The 27,598-nt window shown below is 36.6% G+C and overlaps 2 protein-coding genes across 3 annotated transcripts; both read left to right on the top strand.

Annotated features, from left to right (window-relative positions):
* Nucleotides 1-275: 275 nt before the first annotated feature.
* Nucleotides 276-12,732, top strand: LOC132308510 (diacylglycerol kinase 5-like). 2 transcript variants are annotated; one of them, XM_059806605.1, is made up of 14 exons: nt 276-764; nt 869-928; nt 1,791-2,001; nt 2,822-2,944; nt 3,023-3,151; nt 3,632-3,717; nt 4,316-4,439; nt 4,993-5,041; nt 5,644-5,726; nt 6,389-6,456; nt 8,062-8,136; nt 10,050-10,131; nt 10,268-10,384; nt 11,960-12,732. In XM_059806605.1, the coding sequence occupies exons 2-14, from the start codon at nt 891-893 to the stop codon at nt 12,278-12,280; spliced, it is 1,506 nt and encodes a 501-aa protein (XP_059662588.1). In that variant the 5' UTR covers nt 276-764; nt 869-890; the 3' UTR covers nt 12,281-12,732. The 2 variants fall into 2 exon arrangements, with proteins under 2 accessions (XP_059662588.1, XP_059662587.1); XM_059806604.1 differs by having other exon boundaries at nt 277-764; nt 10,044-10,131.
* A 620-nt stretch (nt 12,733-13,352) lies between these two features.
* On the top strand, nt 13,353-13,982 carry LOC132310476 (uncharacterized). The gene has a single exon (XM_059808647.1). The coding sequence runs from the start codon at nt 13,551-13,553 to the stop codon at nt 13,809-13,811; it is 261 nt and encodes an 86-aa protein (XP_059664630.1). The 5' UTR covers nt 13,353-13,550; the 3' UTR covers nt 13,812-13,982.
* Nucleotides 13,983-27,598: the final 13,616 nt, after the last annotated feature.

The following is a 27,598-nucleotide window of genomic DNA, read 5'->3' on the forward strand; positions in this document are numbered from 1 at the left end:
TTACAAACAAAAATAAAAAATAAAAAGTATGACAATATTTTTATTAAAGAAATAAATTCAGAACAATTATGACCAGCAACAACAACACAACAACAAAATTTGATGCACGTTCTTTTCCAACACAAATTCATTTATTAATTTTATATTTAAAATCATAATTATTTAATTTTCTACTTCTTGTCATTAAAATTAACATTTATTTTCTTTTATTTCCCTTCACTCTCAATTTAAGCACCACTCCAGCCAGTGAGCAACCCACCCCTATAATAGAGCATCCAGCAGATTTGCTATGTACGAATCTCTGTGTCAGATTCCGGCAAAAAAACCTGCTAAAATCGACAACGAATCCAATTAATTTACTGATTTGCCCATGCCTATATTTAAAGCCGAGGAATGGTAAATAGAAACGAACAGACAACTCAACATTGTAATTGCTTCCCTACTTTGGCAAAACCGGCGCCTTGGGGTTTTATATTACGACGACGTCTCTATCATTCTTTAGTTTTCCAGTGAAAATGATAGCAATCTCTCTACATATATATATAGTCACTATTTTGTATTCACCTGTAATTCTTAATTCTCGAGGATCACGGTTTTGCTTTGATCTATACAAATACAAACACACACATATATATATACTCATGTATATATGTATTTGTATGTATCTTCTTCAGAAAAAAAAAACCATGAATCTACAGTTCCTTCGAAACAACTCTTCGCTTTGGAATATCTGCATTTGAATATCTTGTGAAATCCTTTCTCAGGTAAAGCACCTCTCTCCGTCTCTCCACTTTTGAAATTACCTCCTAAATTATTAGTATGGGGTTTCTGATCAATTCTCTTTTCTTTCTGTGAATCGTATGGACAGGGTAGCATTGCGTTCTCAAATTATGGCCAGCGGCTCCATACACAAATTCCTTACAAAGAGGTGCCACTGTTACGGCTGTTAATGTATCAAAATCTAAATTATTGATTGATGCTTAAACTTAGTTCTGTTGCAATTTTCACATGTATTCTCAAATCCGTGTTTCTTTTCTTATTTTATTTTTATTTTTTATGGAATTGAAGCACATTGGATTTTTTTATTGGTAAATGGTGAAAAGGCTATCTAGTTCTTGTAATGCTTTACGCCCGCTTTGTTCATTATTTTTATTTTTATTTTTTGGAAAATTTACTGGTTGTTAGGTGACATGTGCCTCATATCCAATCCTACTATTCTGAGTTATATCAACATGTTTGATAAAAAATTTACTTTGAGGGTTTTTGGTTGAAATCTGCATGATACTCTCTCTCCCTTTTTCTTTTACTGTTTTGACAAAAAATGAGAAATGCAATTATTGTTGACCACTCTAATTGTGTCAATCACTGTAGTTTACTTTTCACGTTGGAGACTTTCTCAAGAGGATAAAATTTGGATCATAATTGATATGGATTGCATTATTTGTGCTATCCATAATCATCTCCTACTCTTCCTATTATATTCTAGTATATAAGATTCTTATTCAATTGAATTTTTGCATCTATAGACATAATTCATCTGTGTGTAACAAAGATTTATGGTTATAAAATCGTCTCAAGAAGTCTTCTCTATATATGCTAGAATTATGTAATGCTGGTGGTTCTGTGCATTAGGAGTTAATGGGTTGTTAAATTAAGACTTCAAATTTTTTTAATATTTTTTGATGGGTTACTTAATAGTTATCTGTGCTGCACATTCTCTATGCTCTTTAAAATGGCACCAACATATTTCTAGATGCCAAAACTTAATGGTCACTTTTATTAATTTGCAGTCGAATTGTAACAGCTGATTCTGATTCTGGATCTGTGAACAATTTGAAGGAGTTCTACATTCCTGATTACATACTAGTACATGAAGCAGAGGTCGAAGAATCCTCCGATATACCCTCTTGTCCTGTGATAGTATTCATCAATTCCAGAAGTGGAGGCCAGCTGGGAGGAGAACTTCTTGTAACTTATCGTTCTCTTCTTAATAAAAATCAGGTAATTTTTTTTGTCTATGCCAACTGTGTAGATACAGACTATGAAGCATGGATGCAGACCTGTGACTCTGCATATATTAGAGTACCTTAAGGATATGACGAGACTTGGCGACAATTTTTTTTTATTTATTAAAATGTATATAAAATTGTTTACATATGACAAGTTCCACCATAAAATCTATATAATCTTATTCTGATATGAAGTTTATAACTTATCAATCACAATTATTCGTAATTACCTTTATGGTTTTTTTACTCAAAAACAAACACGACAAATGCCCGAAAGTTCATTAATGAATGCATATTTTGTGTGTGCTTGGACTGTTGGACATACATGTAATTATGATATCTCCTACCCTCTTCCCTTCAATCCCCATCTCCACCCCCCCCCCCCCCCCCCCCCCCCAACTTCTTTAATAAAATGTTCAGGTGTGTTTCTTCATTTTTCTATATAGTTAGTTCATAATTAATTTACTAAATTTCATTTTTATTTACTATTATACTTTATTTTTCTATATTAAAGAAAGTTTTCTCCAACATGGAAAGTTTGTCGGTCATTCTTTAGTGTCCATGAAGGTCTGCTCAATGTCCCAAATTATGAATTTTAATTTAGATTATGGACGTGGACAATATGCTTATGAGCATGTTCCATGAGTGCAAGGAATGTCGGTGTCCAATGTCTAAGTAGGCAAGGATCCTTTCTGAAGTGCTGTGCTCCTAGATACATATAAATACATCTTTAGAAATAGGATTTACTGATTTGTATATTTGGATGCAGTTATTTCTCGGTGAGTTTGACAGTTGTATGACTAATTCTTTAGGTTTTTGATTTGGGCGAAAAGGCTCCTGACAAGGTGCTACACCAGCTTTATTACAATTTAGAAAAGCACAAGCAGATAGGGGATAGCCTGGCCTCTGAAATTGAGAAAAGATTGAGAATAATTGTGAGTTGACACTAATAATTTATCAACATTGTTTGGATTTTGTCCTTTCTTTTAAATCTAACATACTTAAGTCACTAGGTTGCAGGTGGGGATGGTACAGCTGGCTGGCTCCTTGGAGTAGTTTGCGATCTCAAACTACCTCGGCCGCCACCAATTGCTACAGTGCCATTGGGAACTGGAAATAACCTACCGTTTTCATTTGGCTGGGTAGGATGCAATGTTTTATATTTTTTCTTAATGGTTTTATTTAGCAGCTTGGAAGCATTGAGATACTCAAAATATTGATTTCATTCAGTGGATGATTCCACAGAGGTTTTGTTGTTCTTTTTTTGCGTTGCCCTCACCATGTAGCTTGCAATATATCCACATATGTATTTATAGATATCGTGCATTGCCATGATTCTCGCCATTCACTTTTTTCCATAATGTTTTGTTACTTTTAGTAGTAATTTCCATTTGTAGGACATCTGTAGACAGTAGCTTCGGCCCTAGATGTTAATGCCAAATTAGATTTCTTTCTCATGCATGAAAATATACTATCTCAAAGTTAAATATACTATTTAAAGTTAGTTCGTTATATATTCAACTACGTATTGGTGACACCTAGCGTGAAAAATAATGTTTTTGTTGTTGGTATTCAGTCAGAACAGGGACTGTGGTTTGTAAATTGCATTTTAAAATTTGCAGGGTAAGAGAAATCCTGGTACAGACCGTCAAACTGTAGCTGCATTCTTGGATCAAGTGCGGAATGGAAAAGAAATGAAAATTGATAGGTAAAACATATTTTCTTTTTCGTGATTCCGAGTAGTGTTTTAAAAATTATTTTAAATAATCCCAAAAATTATTTTTTGATTCCTATATAGATATTTTTCTTGCATTACCTAACTGTAGATGTGTGTGCACTTATGGTTGCATGATTTTTATTATTAAATCTTTTATTTACATATACTTATTTCAAATTTTAGTCACATTGGGTTTGCATATATCTTATTGAAAATTCATACTTTTTAGTATCTTTTGCTGTGTGCTCCCTTTTCCCCTGCCTCCCAATTTAACATTACTGGTAGATAAAAGTATTTTTATGGTTTATTAGATAGTACTGTAGTAGTGAGTGTGTCGGGTATGTGGTTAGACATCATTTACAAGCTTAGGGCATGAGTATTAAAAATGTATGCTACTACTAATGTTGACATCAAAATTTACATTAGACCATAATTCAGACTCTATTATTTCATTTCTGGAATTTTCATCTCTCCTTGCAGTTGTACACACTTTTATTTGGCTCAGCTATAATTGAAATGGATAATAGCATATTTTCTTTTAGTTATATTTTTCTGAAATTTGATTACCATGTTATTCGTTATGTTTCAGCTGGCATATTATTATGCGAATGAGAGCTCCCAAAGAAGGTTCGTGTGATCCTATTGGGCCTCTTGAACTACCACATTCTTTGCATGCATTTCACCGTGTGTCCCCAACAGACACATCGAACAGGGTACATATTTCTGTCTTTCCTTTTTACCTGTGTGAGTGTGAATGTCTGTGCATGTCTTTACTTTCTTGAAGTACATATTTCCCGCCAATTTTTTAGGAAGTGACGTTATGTAGAACTGTAGCTTGTGGAATGTGGGAAGAAATACCTTCTTCCCCTCCCTCCTCTCAAGTCTTTTATAGAAAGTCAAGATCCAACACTAAAGTAATTCTTAGAAATATATATAAATAAAATTCTACCTATTGAATCGACCTTCATTTAGGGAAAATGCTTTGACCTTCCAAATCCCATATCTTGGGATTGTCTCTACCTTGAAGCCTCATTGCATAAAGCTGCAGATGGTAACATCCAATCTGAATACCTCATTGTCAGTTCTGGCTCTAAATTTTTCTGCCAACTGATGCTAACAACTAAAATTTTACGGAGAAGAAAGGTATTAGATTCTTAAATGTAGAAAACTTCTACAATTTTTATTTCCTTTTACTTGATTCCCTTTAGACATATTTTTCCTTTATATGAACGTGACTTCATGCAAATTATTTTTGGCTGTTCCTAGGAGGGTTGCCACACATTTCGTGGAGGATTTTGGAACTACTTCAGCATGGGTAAGAGGTGCTTAATTGAGTTTTTCCCCATTAATTTAGTGTGAAGCTATTTGATTATTTTTGTATCCTTTTTTTTTTTTTTTTTTTTTTTTTTTTTTGGTTATTTAAGAATGCAATTAGAACTCTCCAGTATTGTTGGAACTTGTTCCATACTTGTTTATTTAGTTATTGCTGGTTCTTTCTAGCACAGAATGCACATCATTTTTATATCACTTTTTGTCTCAAGCAATTGAAAGTACCATATATGGGTAATAAGATGGATTAGGATGCACATTGGTCTTTAAGCATTTGCAGTGATAATTCTTTTCTATGATTGTGGCTGTTAATAAAAATGAGACTTCACCATATCTCATGGTATGAAATTGTGGGGTCAACCACATACGATAAATAATAAAGGGAAGCAAAGACTTAGAAGTAAATTCGGCTGAAATACCCAAGTATGAAGTACCTAATTTATTTACATTGAAGTAGCCTTTTTTTTTCTACAAGATAATAAGGAGCATGACGTCCCTTTTCACTTATTTTCTTTTATCTTGTTGGTGCCTTTTTTGAGTTTATTAAGTAATTTTATTTATTTATTTAATTATTATTATTATTTGCAGGAATGGATGCCCAAGTATCATATGCATTTCATGCTGAGAGGAAGTTGCATCCAGAAAAATTCAAAAATCAGTTAGTTAATCAGGTGTTGTTTTATTATCTGCTGTTTGGAGGTCCAGACCTATATAAGCAGTGTACTTGATTTGGTTCTAACTACTATTACTTCAAGTGACTCTCCTTCTGGCTGCAACAGTTGTTGCATTCAGATCAATGTTCATTTGGTCCCCTGACTGTGATCGGATTGGAGAGAGTTGACTTCTGATTTTTCTTGACTCCTACCATATTTGAATAAGGTGTAAAAGTGTCACAAATTACCTGTCTTGATTAATGGTAACACTGTCAAAAACCTGAAAGTCATTATGTTTATCTCAATTTGTTATACTGAGTTGCGACTATTGTTATTATGCTGTACCCTCGTACATATGTATATATTTTTTCCTTGTGATGAACGGTTAAAACTGGTCTTCAACTTGTGTAGAATTGTTTTAGCATATACTATAAAGATTAAGGATTTAAAGATGTTATCAATCTCATGAATTATGAATCTACACCTTGGATTGAATATTATATGTTTTCTTGGGTACTTGGTCGATTTCGCTCTATAGACCTGTTTATCAAAGCACAGAAACTCAATTTTTTGTTTTTGAATGTGCTGGGATAACTTGTCGTTATGCTTTATCATTATTATTATTATTTTTTAAAATGGCAGCTATTTATCATTTTTATATATTTTTTGGGTCTGATCAGAGTTCTTATGCAAGGCTTGGGTGTACTCAAGGATGGTTTTTTGCTTCTCTTTGTCATCCATCTTCACGGTAAGTATGCTGGTGGGGGTTTTAATTATATGCCATTCTAGCATGTATTTGCTCTCATTATAAGTTAAGGTGTTGTTAAAAATCTTCAACTGCATTGACCATTGCTTGGTGCACCGCTAAACACTCAGGTTGACAAGTGTGAGCACACATGTTCAAGTTTGAGAGTGGCCACTTGGTGCAAAATAATGTCAAAAGTTTAGTCTACCTCCAATCTTTCCCTCATAGCATCTTACATAGGCAAAACCAGCACTATGTAATGGCCTTTTGCATTGATCAGACAGCAGAACGTTGTCGTTTGATTTGACAATCATGGGGCTAGAGCTCCCTATTGCAGAGACATTAAATTGTAAAGATTGTTGGACTCTTGCTTTCAGTGCCAATTCTCTTTTTACTTTATCTAGTTATGCTTTAGTACTCCATATAATTGGGAACTGACTTGTTTAAGGCACATGGTATGTCAAACATGGGTGTTGGTCACGTATGATAAAATATCTCACGTCTTGATTCATGGTTTGCTGGGACTTAGAATTTACCACATTGCTTAATAAATAGTTAAATAGTTACGACTTTGCCCTTGTTGACGGTTGCCTTTGAAGTTTCCTTGTTGAATTATAGTAGTATATTAGAACCAAAACTATAGTTTTATGTCGTTACATAGTTGCCTTGATTAATGAATGGATAGTTGCCTGTATCGTAGGTTGCTTTAGTTGATGATTACTTTACTCTGACACTGCTAAATTATGTTGATATATGGTTGCAGGACCTTAAACCATATTTCTTGGTAAATAGTTTGCCAAGTTTTTGTTTATAATCTGATGGGACAATAATATACTATATTCCCTCAAAACTTGGTTTGATGGGACCTTGAAGCATGCTGCCAAGATTGTTAGCTGTGGAGATTATCATGTCCCCTTAATAAATATATATTTTTAATATATGGTAATTTAGGAACTTAAATAACCAGGTTGCCTCAATTGATAGTAGTCTTGGTGCCTTGTTAACTAAGTTTCTATAAAATAGTGATAATAGTGAAACAATATAATAGGGGTAATCAACAAGTGCTCTATTGTGATGACTGCAAATATTGATGTTAGTTTACTCAATTTAGGCAAGCAATCAGAATCAAGGTCCGGTTAGTGGATTTGCTAGTTTCTGCACGTTGTTCAAGCTGAAAATCTATGTGCAGTCATGCATCTTATTTATTATCTTACATTGATAAATTTTAAATTGCATCTTTATATCATAATAGGTACTTTATGTGCATGAACATAGTCTCCAAGCTGAATACTGTGATTTCATTCTGCTCATTTTGTCTATCCAAAACGGAAAAAGATTTTTTGCCTAATTACCATGGAAGTAACTTTCAGATGTTTCATAGGATGTTTGAGTATAAAGGCTATTAACAGTGCTGGTCCTGCCCCATGTGGCATTTTGGGAGGATAGATTGGGTAAAAACTTGACCCTTGGCATTATTTGAAGGATTAGTCATCTTCAAATTGTATTATTGTTCATGAAGTTTATGGTATAAATAGTTACTTGATTTTCTGGTATTCTATTCAGTAGTTCATGTTAATGTTTTAATGAAAATGGGTTGGTCTCACACAGGAATATTGCACAACTGGCAAAGGTTAGGATCATGAAAAGACTGGGTGAGTGGGAAGACCTCCAAGTCCCTCGCAGGTGCTATCAATGGTTCTATCTCACTTTTATTTTGCTGACAATGTTTCTTTTGAAATCTGATGTGAAGTTAATAGTGTGGAACTATTTCATGTTTCACATTGTTTCATGAAACTATAATCTTTATGCACATGTGGTGTTCCTTTTGTAACCTGAGTTTCATGCTTAGCAAAAATATTTATGTTATTCCATTCTTTTCTTTCCGAAGTAAGACAAATGGTTTGATGATGCTCTGTTCCTCAGTTATTTAGTCAGGACACTGTTGTGTAAACTAACATATCCGTTGGACAGTTTAATTTAAAATCAAGATATTCCTGGGGGGAAATAATACTTGATTATGTGTGGAAATCCTATGGGTTTCAATTGATGTAGGTTTTTGTTGACTTTAGTTCATGCATGCAACATGCACTCCAAGTTTGTATAAGAAGAGAGCATAACCCAAAGGTTTCAGTAGCTGGATGGATCATACAATAGCCAAGAAATTTATATAGGAATATAATATTCATGTAGATGGGTATATAAAAATTAGTGTGCAAAAAAATAGAGTAAAGATTTGTTAAAAAACAGAGGGGACAGGATTATGTAATTTAAGTGCAGAAAATTTGTGATTATGGACATTGTGAAGGTATCAAAAAAAAAAAAAATTTAAGAAGCATGCTTTCCTGAAAGGAAGAGCTAGTTTTTCATGACTGAAAAGAGTTTTTTCCCCCTAAATGAATTTTAGTTTTGACAAAGAATGAGTTATCTGTATCAGGGGACTTTGAAGTATTTGCGAAGAGGGAGTGTGGGAAAACAACAATAATAAGTTTTCAGGGATGTTCGCTTTAGTGTTGGTAATGAACGAAGTAACATAGATAAAGACTATTAGCTGTGGTAACTTAAAAAACAGTTTATATTATTCCAATTTTTAAATAGTAGCAGAAAATAGAAACCTAAGAATAATGACATTATATAATAACGAAACCTTATGTCAAAGTCCTATGATCATGACAGCTCCCTAACGTTGTAACAATTTCTTTAGGATATTTTTGACTAGGTACATCTCATAATAAGATTTTTTAACCTATGAGCATCAGCAGAAGGCATAGTAGCCCATTTGCTTTTAGTAATTTGAGTCAGAATAGAAGCTTTTTTATTCAAACCTACTGTTATCTCTTAATTTAGATGTTGTACTTAAAAGATTCAAATTTGGGTTGTCCTATTAAAAGCTCTCCCTCCTTATTCACCTCTCCCTTATACTAGTTTTCCCTTGCTTTAGTGATAAGAGGCTCTGGGAAGATCTTTTTGCCTTGCTCTTTGGATGTTGCCTCGTTGCAAGTTACATAAAAAAATTTCTTGGAAAACTTGGCGGTGAATTGACAAGGACTCTGCCCATTAGATAAAAGTAATTTAACGTGATCTAAGAAGACTTAGAAGCAGGGAAGACGCTAAAAATCAAGTAGGACAAGTATCACTACCAAGCAAAATCATTGTTTGGGAAGACCTAAACAATGAATTTATATGTGTCATAGGCTCATAGCAACATTGCTCATATACATGTGTATTTATATGTGTCATAGCAACATTGCTCTTCAAGTCTTTGTAGAATATGAGTTCTCTCCGAGAAATACAGGATCACTGGAAAAGAAAGGAAGAAAAGAAGGGACAAACCCTACGCAAAAATGCACTATAAAGTGTCTTTTTCAGCCCCTGCTGTCTTCCAATACCATGGCCTTGGCAATAGTGATGTCGTTGTCTTTTGTGGCTAGTAAAATGACATGGTTAAATCTCAATTATGTTCTTTATCCATTATAGTCTTTGTTTTCATTTGACCTGTTATTTCATCTAATTCTTTCAATAAATAATATAAACTTTTGATAATTCCAAATAATTTGATGGCAGTTATTACTAAAACTGTCTTTGGTATGCAGTATCAGGTCTATTGTTTGCCTCAACTTGCCCAGTTTTTCTGGCGGATTCAATCCTTGGGGAACACCAAATAGGAAGAAACAGATATATGTTAGTTCTGATTTGTCCATTTTATATTTTGCTGTTGTGATATGAACTAAGTGTAGAGGCTGTTTAGTCTCTCGTCGCTAAAACATATTTAACCAAAGCGTTTTTTGTTTTTTCATTTTTATTTTTTTAATAACAGAGGGACTTCACTCCTCCATATGTTGATGATGGCCTTATTGAGATCGTAGGTTTTAGAGATGCTTGGCATGGGCTTATTTTGCTTGCTCCAAATGGGCATGGTACTCGTCTTGCACAGGTAACTGATAACTTTTCCTTTGAGACAGACTGGTCATGGTTCAAACTTTTGTTGGTATCCTTCTGATTCCATCAAACTAATTTAGTATCGGCCTCTGGTGGACATACTGCATAAACATTTTCAGATAAGAAGTTACAAATTATTGTGCATGCAGAAAACAAAAACTACATCTCAAATGGTAAATCTCAGATATTTATGCAAGGATTGGATCTTTGTCTAGAATTTATATGAAAAAAACAAATGTTGCCCTGCATATAGAAGTTGTACTGATTCTTCTTGTGAATTACTTGATGATACACTGTTTACCATTATAAGATTTTAGTATCTCGTCACTTTGTTCAAGAGAAAAATGGCAGAAGATCAATTTACAAGAAAATGACAGAAGGCCAATCACAAGAAAAAATTACTCTACGCAATTGAAAGGCCGCATGGTATCAGCTATCTAGGGTTCAGTTGTCAAATTTGGAGTATTGGACATCAAAAGTTTACTGAAATGTTTTAAACTTTAGGTGGGAAGTAATGAGTGTCTAAAATTAGTGTTATATTGTTTAGTAGAAGCCTTGTTATCACTACTTTGAGTCAGCTCCATGTTCATGAAGGTGCGGTTAAATGTTGCATGTTGATCGTTCTATTGCAATTTCTTGCTTGTTAGTATGATGATATAGCTTTAGATTAGGGGTAGGTGTGGAACTGGTTATCACAAAGGGGATGAGAAAAAAGGACGAGAAATTGACAAAGGGGATGAGAAAATAGACCGAAAAGATGAGGCTATACAGACAAAGGGGTTGGAAAGAGCAACAACAATGGAGGGAGAAGAACAAATGAGGAATTCTGAAACCGCCAATATTATTCAGTAATCAAAGTCTGAATTGTTTGGTTACAATAAGGGCAGCAAAATATAATAGGCAAACTCTAAGAAGCTCTAAATTAATAAAGCACTGAAATAACCCTAAAACTAAAAAATAAAATGAATATGCGAATCCTAATTCAATCAATTATCTAATTGTATCTATCCTTGTCCCTTCTTGAAAAGTAGAGGCGAAACGTGTGTGGGATATGTGTGCGAGTCATATCTCTATCTCTATCACCTGTTCTGCACAGCACAATTGTAAGAGAGATGGTACGTTTATCACTGGGGTGAGAGTGGGGATGAGTTTTATCTACGGATGCTTTAGGATGGGATATGGTTTGGTCACTTCACCCTGCCATGGAAATTTACTTCAATGCATCTTCTATTGTGTTGGTCATATTTTGTTTATCCATTGAACATTTGTGTTTTCAATGTTCACGGGGTCGTTCAAAGTTCAAACACAGGTGGAGTCCAAATATTCCTTTTTGTAATTAATGTATCTGGGAACGGATAAAAAGTTTATGGGGTGAGTTCTGATTAATTTGCATTGCGGGATTCAAGTCACTACGAAGGATTCGTTTTCACTAGGCTTCTCTTCTGTGTACAAGAACTCCTTGTTCCTGCACCCCGTGTAGTACCAAATCAAGACTATTTTGAATCAATCACTCTCTTTGAGACTGTTGTATCTTTTCTTTTCTAAATTCGATTTTGATTTCTGCGTGTAGGCAAACAGAATTCGATTCGAGTTTCACAAGGGTGCTGCTGACCACACGTTCATGAGGATTGATGGGGAGCCATGGAAACAACCTCTCCCTGTAGATGATGATGCTGTTGTTGTTGAAATCTCTCACCTCCAACAAGTGACAATGCTTGCCAACGAAAATTGCATATCCAAAAGTATCCTTGACCCTTCTTCTGACGTGGATGAGGATGACTATGACAGTCATGAAGAAGAAGTTGCAGAAATTTCCGAGGCGAGGAGAAAGTTTGGCGCGGCTGACACTTTCCGGTTAAGCAATGAAATTGACATAACTCATCTTAGTTAGCTATCCCAGATTTTGCTATATGGCTTGTATAGTCTCTGAGTCTCAGATTGTCCATAATGACAGAAAGTACTCCAGTATCAATTAGCAGTTTGGACGGAGCAGTCAGCTGCAGTGAGTTGTCGATTATAATTTGCATTCACAAAGTTAAATCTTGCTTGCTCCTGAACTTTGCACCAAGCTCATCCACAGCAATCCATCTCAGCTATTTTACCTTTGGCTCATAAATTTCCTTTGTTCATTTACCATCACGTTTTAGCACATCTGAGTTGACTGTTGTAATTGTGATGCAAGTTCAGTTTTTCAATGGCCCAAGACATGTTCACTCCTTTAGATAAGTTTTCTTTAACTCATGTAAGGGATCAAAAAATTGTTGTGATGATACATATATGTATCTCTCTGTGTGTATATATATATATATATGCTAACATCTCAATCAATATCAGTCAGTATCACTTGTGCTTTTGAAGCCAGCTTTGATTTCTGTTGTTAAATTTGCCAAGGGCCATTATCGTTCATACATTTAATTGATGTCTTAGATTTGGTATTCTTTAAGTAACACAAATTAGCAAATAAGGTCACAAGAAGAAGGCTGCTCATTTTGAACTCTAATTGATTGAATTAGTCATCCATGTACCCGAGCAACTACACCAACCTTTTGTAATAATTATCCATGGTTGATCGTTCGTTTCGAAAACTTCTCTTAAATAGCATAACTTTTCATTTTATTATTTTGCCATTAAATTATTTTATTAACTTATAGTAAAATAATAATAATAATAATAATAGTTAAAAAATACATTTGCAGAATTTGTCACAAACTTTACTTGATACTTGAATGTGAGAATATTTTAAAATTTTAAAACTTAATATAAAGTTTGTTTTAATATGACAAATGAAACTGACGAGGATGACACGTCACATAACGGTTACATTTTCGAAGCAGTTTCCGGGTCCAAATACACGGAAATGAGGTGGGGTTTGGCTCGTGGTTTTAATATTGATAAACCATGGGACCAGGACACAGAAAATGACTCAAAGTAGGTGGTTTTAAGACCTTTTAACATCCACAAACTATGGGTGTATTTCATAAACAATAGGTTAAACCGCGTCTGGTTTTGTCACATACTCTCTCTCTAATCGCTCTCTATATATACTATATATAACAAAGAATTGTTCATCAGTACTCACATCTGAACACAACCATCAAAGATCTCAAATTCTGAATTATTGATTTCAATTGTTGTGAAACCCTTTTACCCAAATAGCAAACATGAGTGCCACAAGAAAAGCTTGGGTTGTTGCAGTTAGTATTGGAGCAGTTGAAGCATTGAAAGATCAAGGGTTCTGTCGATGGAACTACGCCCTCAGGTGTGCAAAGACCAATCTAAGGTCTTATTACCAGGCTCGGAGACTCTCTGCTGCGGTCATTTCTAACTATGGGGACAGAAAAGAGAAGATGAAGAAAACAGAGGAGAAGATGAAGAAAGTCATGGACTTGAACTGTTGGGGTCCTCATACTATTAGATTTTAGTACCAGCTCTTGTATACGTATTTTGAAATATATTAGAAAAGATTTTTGAAATGTCTTCTCTCTTGTGTTGGAGTGATCACAAATGATTTACCATAATGTTATCACATTATTAAACTTGTTGGTCTCTTCATTATTATTATTATTATTTTATGGAGAAAATGACCAATAATAAACAAAGTGCTTCTTAGAGCAAGAAGTAAAAATATATAATATAAATTAATAATATGCAAAACCTGAAATCTATTCCTGACCCACCATAAACTTTATGGTTATTTCTATATGCATGTGTTGTCTTCATCCATTTTTCATTGCTCAACTATATGGTTATATGTGTTATGTCATTTATGTCCTAACTCCTATAAATCATCTATCATCTATTTTTCATTTATTTTTTAAGCAACCCTTGCATGATTAAATCATACAGCCAAGCACGGCAATTATTTATATAATTGACTGCAGCAATAATATAGAGCAATATTTTGTTTTATATAATACAAGGGACGGCAACAATGATATAGCACAATACTTTGTTTTATATAATTTTAAAGCATTTTCTTAGTAACTTTTATATTGAAATGTCTGTGAAATTTGTTTTGATTAGGTATAAAATTTTGGCAGCAGTTTAACTTAGATATTAGAGGATATTAAAATAAAATTAGGGATTTTTACAAAAAAGTGTATTTATGGACCCATATTCACTATATCATGCAGTCAAAGTATTGAAATCTCAGAAAAATGAAGTTGAATGAAATAGTGACGTGGCAATGAACTTTCAATGTTCATTATATTTTGTTGCCTAAATACCCCTCGTTCTGGTTGAATCAATTTACCTTATTATCCCCATTTCATTTATTTATTAACACAAATCCCATAAACCACTTTCTGGCCATTACATCCGCATCCAAAATATCCCAAAAGGAATCACTTTGTTCTCTCTCTGAAGTCTTTCTGCCTATGCACAGAACTTTGAAGACCAAAATGTTCCCAAAACTTCACAAACCCAGGAGAAAATATTTAAGCTTCAATATTCAGCTAGCTGTGTGGTGAGATGCAGCAGGGGGAGAGTTAATTTGTGTGCCTGATAAATGAAGGGGGTATTGAAGTAATTTGATTTAAACAGTATAAGGGGTATTTTAGGTAACAAAATATAATGGGTAGTAAAAGTTCATTGCCACATCAACAATTCAGTCAACTTCATTTTTAAGAAATTTCGAGACTTTAACTTCATCATATAGTTAATATGGGTTCATAAGTAGTGTAAAAATCCCTAAAATTATTACTATGAGTTTGAAGTTGACAATGAGAGCATTTGGACAAAACTATGATAAATGAGAATACAAGGTTCAAATATTTTTGGCATTAACAAACACAACTTTGAATTTGACTGTTATATATAATATAGTTTTGAATTCAACTAAATTATAATCAAACTTACCATTTTAATTGAAAAAAATCCCAAAAAACACATTTGAAGTATATTTTTCGTAACAATTTTATTCCCTATTTAAAAAAGTATGTAATAAACACACGCGAATATTTTGACATTGTGCAAAATTACCTATTTGTCATAAATCTAATATAAATTAGTGCTGTAATATCCATTTTACTCTTTTATTCTTTCAAAAATGCCCAGGGGTATATATGCAATCATCATTTTCATTGCAATCATCCTCTGTCGTCCCGTGCTCGCCGTTGACCAAGCAGTTGCCGGTGGTTTATTCAGAGCTCTCTGCCGCCGCCTCTTCATTGCCACCGTTCATATAATGCTGCTGACCTCAGATCCACAACCGTCACCGAGGTTTTCCTCACTGCCAGTGACACCAACTAACAGTCGGCCGTTGTGATACCCCTCGGATCCAAGACACGGGTTGATCAGGCCCAGGCCCAAACCCGAGGGAATATCTAACAATTAATATTTTATAATGAATACGGAATACAAAATGAATTAAGAAATGAAATTAAAGCTGAAATGAACTAAAAATAGAATCCGCAAAATATTATAATTATTAAAATCCATCAAACCCAAACTCCAAAACTCCATCAGTTTACAACTCGGGAATCCATCTCTAGTGGACCCCTATTAAACATCCAAACGGAAGATAGAACAACTGTAATAAACATCCAGAAATAAAACTATAGAGAGAGCCCTACATCGTCGGAAGAGTGAATAGAGACCTCTGCTTAGCACGAACACGTCTAAGCCTGGAACTGTCGTGTACCTGAAAAATAGAAGTGGGTCAGGCCCACGCGCAAGTTCTATACTACTACTACCCAGGCAGAGACCTGATACGCATGTACATCTTAACCAATCCAACAATAGCTAATAATCCATAGACAAATATATATATATATAATCACACTACAGGACTCTCACTGGACTACAGGCCCGTCTCAACCTGACTAGTAGGCACTATGCGAAAAGTGCACCCAAAGGTGGGCATGACTACCTAGTCCTAGCAGGGTACACATCCAACCATCATAGCCAGCTATGCATCCCAATGCATATACGCTCCCTAACCAACGACTCTGAGACTCAGGCTCATATCGTGGTATCATAAAAATATATTTAAATTCCATTCCAAACCAAAGTGTCACTCAATTATTTATTAATCTGACACAGAAGACAGGTAGGACTTAACTTTTGTAGTTAATCCATCCCTTATTCCAGAGTAGGTAGGACTTAGCATTTTTAAGCTAATCCCCCTGGTATGTCACCGTCCCATACTGGTGCATACAAAAATATCCATCCAGAATTGATAATATATATATATATATATAAAATACAACTATTCCAGAAAGTCCACAATTGATAATAATACATCAAGTATAAACATCAATGATTCCATAATAAGTATGTTAAAATTCTATAACTTAACAGGCTTATAACTACTACTTTCCAAGATCCAATAATTGATAATTTATCACATACATGCAAACATCAATTATCCCCACAAAACATGCTAGAGCAAAGTACATATATAGAAACATACCGATTTAAGTCTACTCTAACAACCTCTCATAATTGACAACACATCTAATGTATGCAACTGTCAATCTATCCACAGCAAGCAAAATTAAATATTTATAACCTTGCATGCTTATATAGAATTTCTTAACCATAATATCTGTATTCAATTCTCAAGAATTGTCATAAAAAGACTTAGCAATTTAACACCTTTTACATCCGAAAACTGTAATCTAGTTTAGTTAAACTTTACCCATTATTCAAGAATGAACCTCAACTTGTTTAATTTGTTTTAGTTTGTTCCCTGAAGTTTTTATAAGCTTTTAGAACATCACTAAACACTCCATTACAGCCTCCAACAGAATCTGAAATTACCAAAATCCAAGTCTCGTAGCCCAAACGGTTGCCCAAAACTTAGAAAAATGGAAAAAACTGGAAACCCACAAAGGAGCCGGCTCCACCCAAAGTGGAGCCGCCTCCACTACCAAGTAGAGCCAGATCTACTACAAAGTAGAGCCTGCTCCACTTTTTAATTGAGCCTGCTCTACTTGAAATAGAGCAGGCTCCTTCCCCTGTGCGTCGTTTTTCCAATTCCGGCGGTGTCCGGCTGTGTTGATCCTCCAAACCAAATTCCTTGCTGATTAAAATTAAGTCCTTGGGTGTTCAAAAGTTAATTAACTTCCTTGATTAATAATCACATTCAGTGGGAACAAGAATTAAACAAAATAATTTAAAAACGGTTAACATGTACCTAAGAAAACATGCTGTTCAACTTCTTCTCCAACTCCGGCAACTTTGTTCCTCCAACCCACGTTTCCTATGGATTAAAACTAAGTCCCAAAGGCTTTAAAGTTATTTAAGTTCATTACTTGTTAATCAAATTCAATTTAAACAAAAACAAGCACAAACAGTTTCATCACGAACGAAAAATTCACATAGAACCCATACTGTTTGAAACAAATAATTACAACCAAATTAATTTGGCTTTATTTCTTCCTGGAACTGAATTAGAGATGTAAAGAACACAGGCCAAAGAGATAGAGTTAGTTATAGAACTTGCCTGTGAGATTCAGTTCAAAAATCTCAACGTCTTTCTTCTAAGTTTTCCGGCGAACTACCTTCTCCTAACTCCCCTGATACTTCTGCCTCCAATACGTGTGGTTAGGGTTCTAAACCCTTGGCAGTCTTATACAGATATATATATATATATAGGTTTATAAGTTTACACAAAACCCTAGTTTAATTTAAACCCTAAACTAAATCCTTAGTCGGCCCATATGAAACCTAATTAATGCTTAATTATGTCGGCTACATACGTGACTTCTAAAACCAAGACCCATAATTAATCCTACTAACATAAAACTCTAATTATAGAAAATCCATTTATACTAAATTAAATCATTTAACACTTAAATCAATTTCAAGAAAAATAATTAATTCTATTTAAAGAAAACAATTACATCCAATAATTAAAACGCAATTAAATAAACAATTAAATAAAATAATCAATAAAATAAAATAAAATGCAATTAAACAAATAGATAAATACCAATTAAATACATGTCACATAGGTAAACAATTAAATAAAATAATTAAACCAAATAATCACGCAAAAATACAATAAAAATAATAAATAAATGCCGAGACTATCCTTTTAAAATCAGGGGTATTACATTCTTCCCCCCTAACAAAAGGAATTCCGTCCTCGGAATTCGCTCTTACCTTCTTCCAATATTTCAGGAAACTGCGAGCGAATGACATCCTCCCGTTCCCAAGTGGACTCAGCCTCATTGTGATGACTCCACTGCACACGAACTAAAGAGATAACCTTATTGCGAAGGATTTGATCCCGACGGTCAACAATACGACATGGTGGCTCTAAATAAGTTGCATCCGGCTGTAACTCAATCTCCCCAACATCGATATGCTGATATTGATCCTCATCGCGCAGAAATTTTCGCAACATGGAAACATGAAACATGTTGTGGACACGATCCAAAGTATCCGGAAGTGCCAACTGATAAGCAACAGCTCCAACTCGATCCGTAATCATGAATGGACCGACAAACTGCGGAGACAACTTCCCTTTCTTCCCAAAGCGCATAACACCTTTCATAGGTGACACTTTGAGTAGAACCTGATCTCCAACTCGAAACTCTAAAGCACGAGTACGCCGATCAGTATAACTCTTCTGCCTACTTTGGGCAGTACGCATGCGATCTCGAATAAGAGCAATCTTTTCAGAGGTATCCTTAATGAACTCAGGACCCAAGAATCGATTCTCTCCAACCTCCATCCAACAAACAGGTAATCGACACGGTCGACCGTATAACGCCTCAAAAGGTGCCATCCCAATAGTCTTCTGGAAACTATTGTTATAAGCAAACTCCACAAGTGGCAAATATTCCTCCCAGTGGCCCTTGAAATCCAAAACACACGACCGAAGCATATCTTCCATAATCTGATTCACCCTCTCAGTCTGTCCGTCAGTTTGAGGATGATAAGCAGTACTAAGGTGTAACTCTGTACCTAAAGCCTGCTGAAAACTCTTCCAAAATCCAGATACAAAACTCGAATCCCTGTCCGATATAATAGACAATGGAATGCCATGTAGCTTCACAATCTCTGAAATGTAAAGCCTCGCCAACTGCTCCGAAGTGTAGTCAGTGCAAATAGGCAAGAAATGAGTTGACTTGGTCAACCTATCCACAATGACTCATATGGAATTATGCCCATTGAAAGAATTTGGCAACCCTTCCACAAAATCTATATATATGCTCTCCCATTTCCACTCCGGAATTGGTAGTGACTGTAGAGCTCCTGGTGGCCTCTGATGATCAATCTTAACCATCTGACAAGTACTACACTGAGAAACAAAAAGAGCAATGTCCCTCTTCATACCTGCCCACCAAAACTGCCGCTTCATATCTTGATACATCTTATCGCCTCCTGGATGAACAGAGAACTCAGAGTGGTGAGTCTCAGTCATCACATCCTTCCTCAAACCATCAGCAGAAGGTACCACTAACCGTCCCTTGTACCTTAAACCTCCATCAGCCCCAACATAGTAGAATGGAACCTCTCCGGAAGCTATCTCTGCAACTTTGTCGACGCACTGCTGATCGGTGAGTTATGCTTGTAAAACCTTGCGAATAATGGAAGGTGTAACCACCATGCAAGCTATAAAAGCATCCGATAACTCATCCACACTCTTCAAAGCATTCCACTCAGTAGTGAATAGAGCAGAAAGACTACCAACAGGTCGGCGACTGAGTGCATCCGCTACTACATTCGCTTTCCCTGGATGGTACTGTATAGAAAAATGATAGTCTTTTACAAACTCCAACCATCTGCGCTGTCTCATATTCAGCTCCCGCTGAGTGAACAAGTACTGCAGACTCTTGTGATCACTGAATAATCTGAAGGACTCACCCAACAGATAATGCCTCCAAATACGCAAGGCAAAGACCACTGCTGCCAACTCCAAATCATGTGTTGGATAATTAAGCTCATGAGGCTTAAGTTTCCGAGATCCATAAGAAATCGGTCGCTCCTCCTGCATCAATACACATCCAAGACCCTGCAACGAAGCATCCGTGTAAACAAGATACTCTATCCCGCCCTGCGGAGTAGCCAGAACCGGTGCAGAAGTCAGCTTCCTTTTTAGCTCATCAAAAGCTCGCTGACAGTGTTCATCCCACACGAACTGTACACCCTTCTTGGTCAGATGAGTGAGTGGTCCTGCTATCTTGGAGAACCCTTGGATGAATCTCCTGTAATATCCTGCCAGACCGAGAAAACTCCGAATCTCAGTAGGTGATGTAGGCTGTCCCCACTCAACCACCGCTGAAACCTTGGCCGGATCCACTGCTATCCCCTTTTCTGACACCACGTGACCCAGAAATTTCACCTCCCGCTACCAAAATTCACACTTCTCGAACTTGGCATATAACTGGTGCTCACGAAGCGTCTGCAAGACTATATGAAGATGTCTAGCATGATAGTCCTCCAACTGAGAATAGATCAAGATGTCATCAATAAAGACAATAACAAACTGATCCAAATAAGCCCGGAAGACTCTATTCATTAAATCCATGAATACTGCAGGTGCATTAGTCGTCCCAAACGGCATAACACGAAACTCATAAGAACCATATCTCGTGAGAAATGCTGTCTTAGGAACATCCTACTCCCTAACCCTCAGCTGATGATACCCAGAACGCAGATCAATCTTGGAGAAGTATGTGACTCTCCTTAACTGATCAAACAAGTCATCAATCCTGGGTAAATGATACTTGTTACGAATCGTAACCTTGTTCAACTCCCTGTAATCTATACACAAACGAAGCGAACCATCATTCTTCTTCACAAACAGAACCGGTGCTCCCCAAGGTGATGTACTCCTACAAATAAAACCCTGGCTGAGTAACTGCTGAATCTGATCCCTCAGCTCTCTCATCTCCACCGGTGCCATCCTATAGGGTGCCCTAGCAATAGGCGCAGTGCCTGGAGCTAAGTCTATCACAAAATCAATCTCTCGACTAGGTGGCAACCCTGGAATCTCCTGAAATACATCCGGGAAATCCTGTACAATCGGTATGTTATCCAATGACACAGTAATCCCCTCCTCATTTTCCTCCTCCACATGGAATAAATAGGTGCTACCGCCCCCTTTAGAACGTGGCATAGCTACTACATACATATCCTGACCAGGTATGGTAAAAATAATAGATCTATCAAAACAATCAACTTGGGCATGGTAGTGAGACAACCAATCCATCCCAAGTATCACATCATAAGTGTGCATGTCCAGGACCAATAGATTGGCTAGAAATCTGAGTCTGCCAATATCTAATGTCACAGGCCCATCACTCTCATGTAAAATAGCTGTATCACCCAATGGTGTAGTAATACCCTGAGGTCTAGTGCATACCCTCGTCCTCATTCCAGATAAAGCAACAAAAGTCCTAGCTACAAATGAGTGTGTAGCACCTGTATCAAATAAAACACGTCCATGTAAACCATGAATAAGAAACTTACCCTCAATAGTCTGAGGTGCCTGAACATCCTGTGGCATGGGGTTATACACCCTGCCATAGTGCAACTGCTGTGGTGCCTGTCCCTGAGTCTGCGGTGGTGCGGGTAGAGCCAGATGTGTCTGTCCCTGAATCCGTGGAACCTGTGGAGCTGGTAGAGGCACTGGCACCCTCTGTCCCTGCTGCACATACTGTCCCTGTCCCTATCCTGCTTTAGGACACTGCCTGGTGGTATGACCATACTCTCTACAAGTGTAACAACTACCTTGGAAAGTACCAAATGGCCTCCTCTGTCGGTTAGCCCGTGGCTGACCCTGTCCTGCCTGTGGTCCCCCATTCTGTTGCCTCTGAATAGGTGCCCCATTCCGGTGAGCATCTGAACCACCCTTGTGCTTCTTCCAAGGCTGTTGTCCTTGGAACTTGCCTTTGTCATTCTGCCGGTGACCATTGCCATTCCCCTTTTTAGCTGACTGATTAGCAGAGTCTTTATCACCCCGCTTCTTACCACGAACCTGTCTAATGTCCACAGTCAACTGATACTGTTGTAGAGCGACGTCTACCACCTGAGCATAGGTAGTATAGGCTGGACTACCTGTAATAGCTCTCTTGATAGACCACATCAGTCCCTTGACGAAATTGTTACGCTTCTTCTCCTCTGTATCCACCTCCTCCGGTGCAAAGAGAGACAAGCGTGTGAACTGCTGCTCATACTCCGCCACTGTCATGTTTCCCTGCTGCAGATTTAGAAACTCGGTCTTCATAGCTGCCCTGACTGCATAGGGAAAATATTTCTCATCAAAGCGAGCACTGAACTCATCATAAATCAATGTCATCCTCTCCTCTGGGGTGGTAACTGACTCCCACCACTGTAGTACATCCCCAACTAGCTTGAAAGTAGCAAGCATCTGCTTTTGAACCTCCGTGCACTGAACCAAACGAAGATGACGCTCAATGTCATGTTTCCATTGGTGAGCTGCTCTCGCATCGGTTGAGCCTGAGAACACAGGTGGACTCCCTTTTGTGAAAGAGCTCCTAACCTTTCCCCAAGAATCCGTCTGAACCACTGGTGCTGGTACAAGTGCCTGCTGACCCTGTGGTTGGCTCCGGAGTGTAGCTGTTACCCCAGCCTCTATAGCCCGAGCAACAAAGTCATTGAGGTGTGGAGGAATCTCTGGATCTCTGACCCGACCCTGAGTCTGTTGAACTTCCTCCTGTTCCTCCTGAAACCCTAGCATTTGCTGCTCTTCTTCCATTTGCCGACGTTGTAGACGTTCCTGCTGTCTACGTGCCGCTCTCCTCTGTCGACTGTTCATATTCTGTCCTCTTCCAGTGTTAACCATGCTGTTAACACAGAAAGACAGACATCAGTACGAGTTTAAACGAACTGTTAAAGAATTCAACGAATCCGAAACATAAGCTCTATATATAAAAAAAAAAAATGCTACGCGGAAGTCTTAATACGAAACGTCCTAGAGACACTTGAACCTGGAGTGCTCTGATACCAACTGTGATACCCCTCGGATCCGAGACACGGGTTGATCAGGCCCAGGCCCAAACCCGAAGGATATTTAACAATTAATATTTTATAATGAACACAAAATACAAACCGAAATAAGAAATGAAGTTTTAAGCTGATAGAAACTAAAACAAAATCCTCAAAAAATTCAATAATCCAGCTCAAAAACCTCTAAGGTTACAACTCGGGAATCCATCTCTAGTGGACCCCTATTAAACATTCAAACGGAAGATAGAATAACTGTAATAAACATCCAGAAATAAAACTATAGAGAGAGCCCTACATCGTCGGAAGAGTGAATAGAGACCTCTGCTCAGCACGAACACGTCTAAGCCTGGAACTGTCGTGTACCTGAAAAATAGAAGTGGGTCAGGCCCACGCGCAAGTTCTATACTACTACTACCCAAGCAGAGACCTGATATGCATGTACATCTTAACCAATCCAACAATAGTTAATAATCCATAGACAAATATATATATATATATATATATATATATATAATCACACTACAGGACTCTCACTGGACTACAGGCCCGTCTCAACCTGACTAGTAGGCACCATGCAAAAGCGCACCCAAAGGTGGGCATGACTACCTAGTCCTAGCAGGGTACACATCCAACTATCATAGCCAGCTATGCATCCCAATGCATATACGCTCCCTAACCAACGACTCTGAGACTCAAGCTCATATCGTGGCATCATAAAAATATATTTAAATTCCATTCCAAACCAAAGTGTCACTCAATTATTTATTAATCTGACACATAAGACAGGTAGGACTTAACTTTTGTAGTTAATCCATCCCTTATTCCAGAGTAGGTAGGACTTAGCATTTTTAAGCTAATCCCCCTGGTATGTCACCGTCCCATACCGGTGCATACAAAAACATCCATCCAGAATTGATAATATATATATATGTAAAATACAACTATTTCAGAAAGTCCACAATTGATAATAATACATCAAGTATAAACATCAATGATTCCATAATAAGCATGTTAAAATTCTATAACTTAACAGGCTTATAACTACTACTTTCCAAGATCCAATAATTGATAATTTATCACATACATGCAAACATCAATTATCCCCACAAAACATGCTAGAGCAAAGTACATATATAGAAACATACCGATTTAAGTCTACTCTAACAACCTCTCATAATTGACAACACATCTAATGTATACAACTGTCAATCTATCCACAACAAGCAAAATTAAATATTTGTAACCTTGCATGCTTATATAGAATTTCTGAACCATAATATCTGTATTCAATTCTCAAGAATTGCCATAAAAAGACTTAGCAATTTAACACCTTTTACATCCGAAAACTGTAATCTAGTTTAGTTAAACTTTACCCATTATTCAAGAATGAACCTCAACTTGTTTAATTTGTTTTAGTTTGTTCCCTGAAGTTTTTATAAGCTTTTAGAACATCACTAAACACTCCATTACAGCCTCCAACAGAATCTGAAATTACCAAAATCCAAGTCTCGTAGCCCAAACGGTTGCCCAAAACTTAGAAAAATGGAAAAAACTGGAAACCCACAAAGGAGCCGGCTCCACCCAAAGTGGAGCCGCCTCCACTACCAAGTAGAGTCGGCTCTACTACAAAGTAGAGCCTGCTCCACTTTTTAATTGAGCCTGCTCTACTTGAAATAGAGCAGGCTCCTTCCCTTGTGCGTCGTTTTTCCAATTCCAGCGGTGTCCGGCTGTGTTGATCGTCCAAACCAAATTTCTTGCTGATTAAAATTAAGTCCTTGGGTGTTCAAAAGTTAATTAACTTCCTTGATTAATAATCACATTCAGTGGGAACAAGAATTAAACAAAATAATTTAAAACGGTTAACATGTACCTAAGAAAACATGCTGTTCAACTTCTTCTCCAACTCCGGCAATTTTGTTCCTCCAACCCACGTTTCCTATGGATTAAAACTAAGTCCCAAAGGCTCTAAAGTTATTTAAGTTCATTACTTGTTAATCAAATTCAATTTAAACAAGAACAAGCACAAACAGTTTCATCACGAACGGAAAATACATACAGAACCCATACTGTTTGAAACAAATAATTACAACCAAATTAATTTAGCTTTATTTATTCCTGGAACTGAATTAGAGATGCAAAGAACACAGGCCAAAGAGATAGAGTTAGTTATAGAACTTGCCTGTGAGATTCGGTTCAAAAATCTCAACATCTTTCTTTTAAGTTTTCCGGCGAACTACCTTCTCCTAACTCCCCTGATACTTCTGCCTCCAATACGTGTGCTTAGGGTTCCAAACCCTTGGCAGTCTTATACAGATATATATATATAGGTTTATAAGTTTACACAAAACCCTAGTTTAATTTAAACCCTAAACTAAATCCTTAGTCGGCCCATATGAAACCTAATTAATGCTTAATTATGTCGGCTACATACGTGACTTCTAAAACCAAGACCCTTAATTAATCCTACTAACATAAAACTCTAATTATAGAAAATCCATTTATACTAAATTAAATCATTTAACACTTAAATCAATTTCAAGAAAAATAATTAATTCTATTTAAAGAAAACAATTACATCCAATAATTAAAACGCAATTAAATAAACAATTAAATGAAATAATCAATAAAATAAAATAAAATGCAATTAAACAAATAGATAAATACCAATTAAATACATGTCACATAGGTAAACAATTAAATAAAATAATTAAACCAAATAATCATGCAAAAATATAATAAAAATAATAAATAAATGCCGAGACTATCCTTTTAAAATTAGGGGTATTACAGCCGTCACATCCACATCACAAACGGACCACCACTTTCGCACCAGCAGCCACGCGTCATCAGCTTCTCACAGACGCAATCATCTCTTCGCCACTGGCCACCCGAACCAGAGAAGACCAACTGCTAGGGATGGCAACGGGGGCGGGTGTACCCTCCCCCGCCCCCGCAACCGTTTAAAAACTCCACCCCCGTCCCTGTCACCATTGCAACTTTCATTTTAATCAAATTCATTTGTTACTTTAATATTGTTATATATGATACTTAATATATATACCGGGAAATATATATACTAATGAAATAAAGGTATTTATGTAATTTGCCTATCTAAACGGGGCGGGGCAATGCGGGGCGACTTTCCCCAGCCCCCGCACCAAACCCGCGCGGGTTTTTATTACATCAAATCATCTCCGCCTAAATAAGCTAAACGGTCTTCCAAAACTACCAAAACGGGGAGGGGCAGTGCGGGTAACCGCGAGGGCGGATCAAATTACCATCCCTACCAACTGCAACTCGTCTTCCCCATCAAAACCACCGCCGATCGATTGTTCCATCTTCTTTACTCATCGTTCAAGCACATCATCACAAGCTTGTAGTCATGCTGGCTGCCGTTGGAGTTACAGCGATAGACATCACAATCTACACACACCGACAACAAATGCGCGTTAGATCTACTCGTACCAACAGTAAGGGCGCATCACGTTCACGCGTCACCCTAAGTATCACTCACGCTCGTCTGGTTTGATGCGCCACCATCCTCTCTGAGCACATCCATAAGTCTGCCGCCGAACCATCCTATTCCACCCTTCTTCATCATCGCCGCTGTCCCCGGTATGAACAAAGACCCATTTCTCTGCTGCCAGAACACAATCCATTCGCCGAGAGTTCACTGTCATTGTAGGGCATGTCTATGCTTCTTCTCCACAAAGGCCCTCTGATGATGCAAATGACTTGGGTAAATAGGGTGTGCAAAATGACGTCAATAAAGCACGTCTTTTTACAAAAAAAATTTATATTTATATATTTTATAAAATGGTTCAGTAAGGAAAATTTGGTCAATTTATATTTTTAATGTGTCAGTGGGACCTAATTGTACCAAATTAAAATTTGAGGGGTGTTTTTTGCATGTGAAGGGTGTGATATGCACTGTAAGTACTTTAGTAGTGTTTTGTGTACTTGATCCTTATTTTATTTTATTAGGTACAAAACAGGAAACAACAGAGAAAAAATACCATCTGATAAGGGTTAAATTAGTCTGACCTTCCATTTGATTTGTCATAATTACAAAAAATTTGAAAAATTACTTAGACCTCCCATAATTCGTTAGTAACTATTTGACCGTCGGTCACAGGATGATCTGTGTTACAACCTTTATCTGTGTATAATTTACCCATCTGTAAAAAGATAAACTGAGATGCTTTTACAACAACAATAATAATAATTAAATAGATAATAGTTAATTATTAAAATCTGAACAAATAACACACCAAAGCACCTT

The sequence above is a fragment of the Cornus florida genome, unplaced genomic scaffold (genome assembly GCF_030987335.1).
Source record: "Cornus florida cultivar Cherokee Brave unplaced genomic scaffold, ASM3098733v1 CherokeeBrave_3.0.0_Hap2_Chr05, whole genome shotgun sequence".
NCBI lineage: Eukaryota > Viridiplantae > Streptophyta > Magnoliopsida > Cornales > Cornaceae > Cornus > Cornus florida.

Bases quoted from the DNA above. Each gene is read 5' to 3' on its own strand.
- LOC132308510 (XM_059806604.1), top strand. From the start codon at position 891: ATGGCCAGCGGCTCCATACACAAATTCCTTACAAAGAG. The intron at 2,002-2,821 runs GTAATTTTTTTT...CTAATTCTTTAG, and splicing joins CTCTTCTTAATAAAAATCAG to GTTTTTGATTTGGGCGAAAA. The intron at 5,727-6,388 runs GTGTTGTTTTAT...GGGTCTGATCAG, and splicing joins AAAATCAGTTAGTTAATCAG to AGTTCTTATGCAAGGCTTGG.
- LOC132310476 (XM_059808647.1), top strand. From the start codon at position 13,551: ATGAGTGCCACAAGAAAAGCTTGGGTTGTTGCAGTTAGTATTGGAGCA.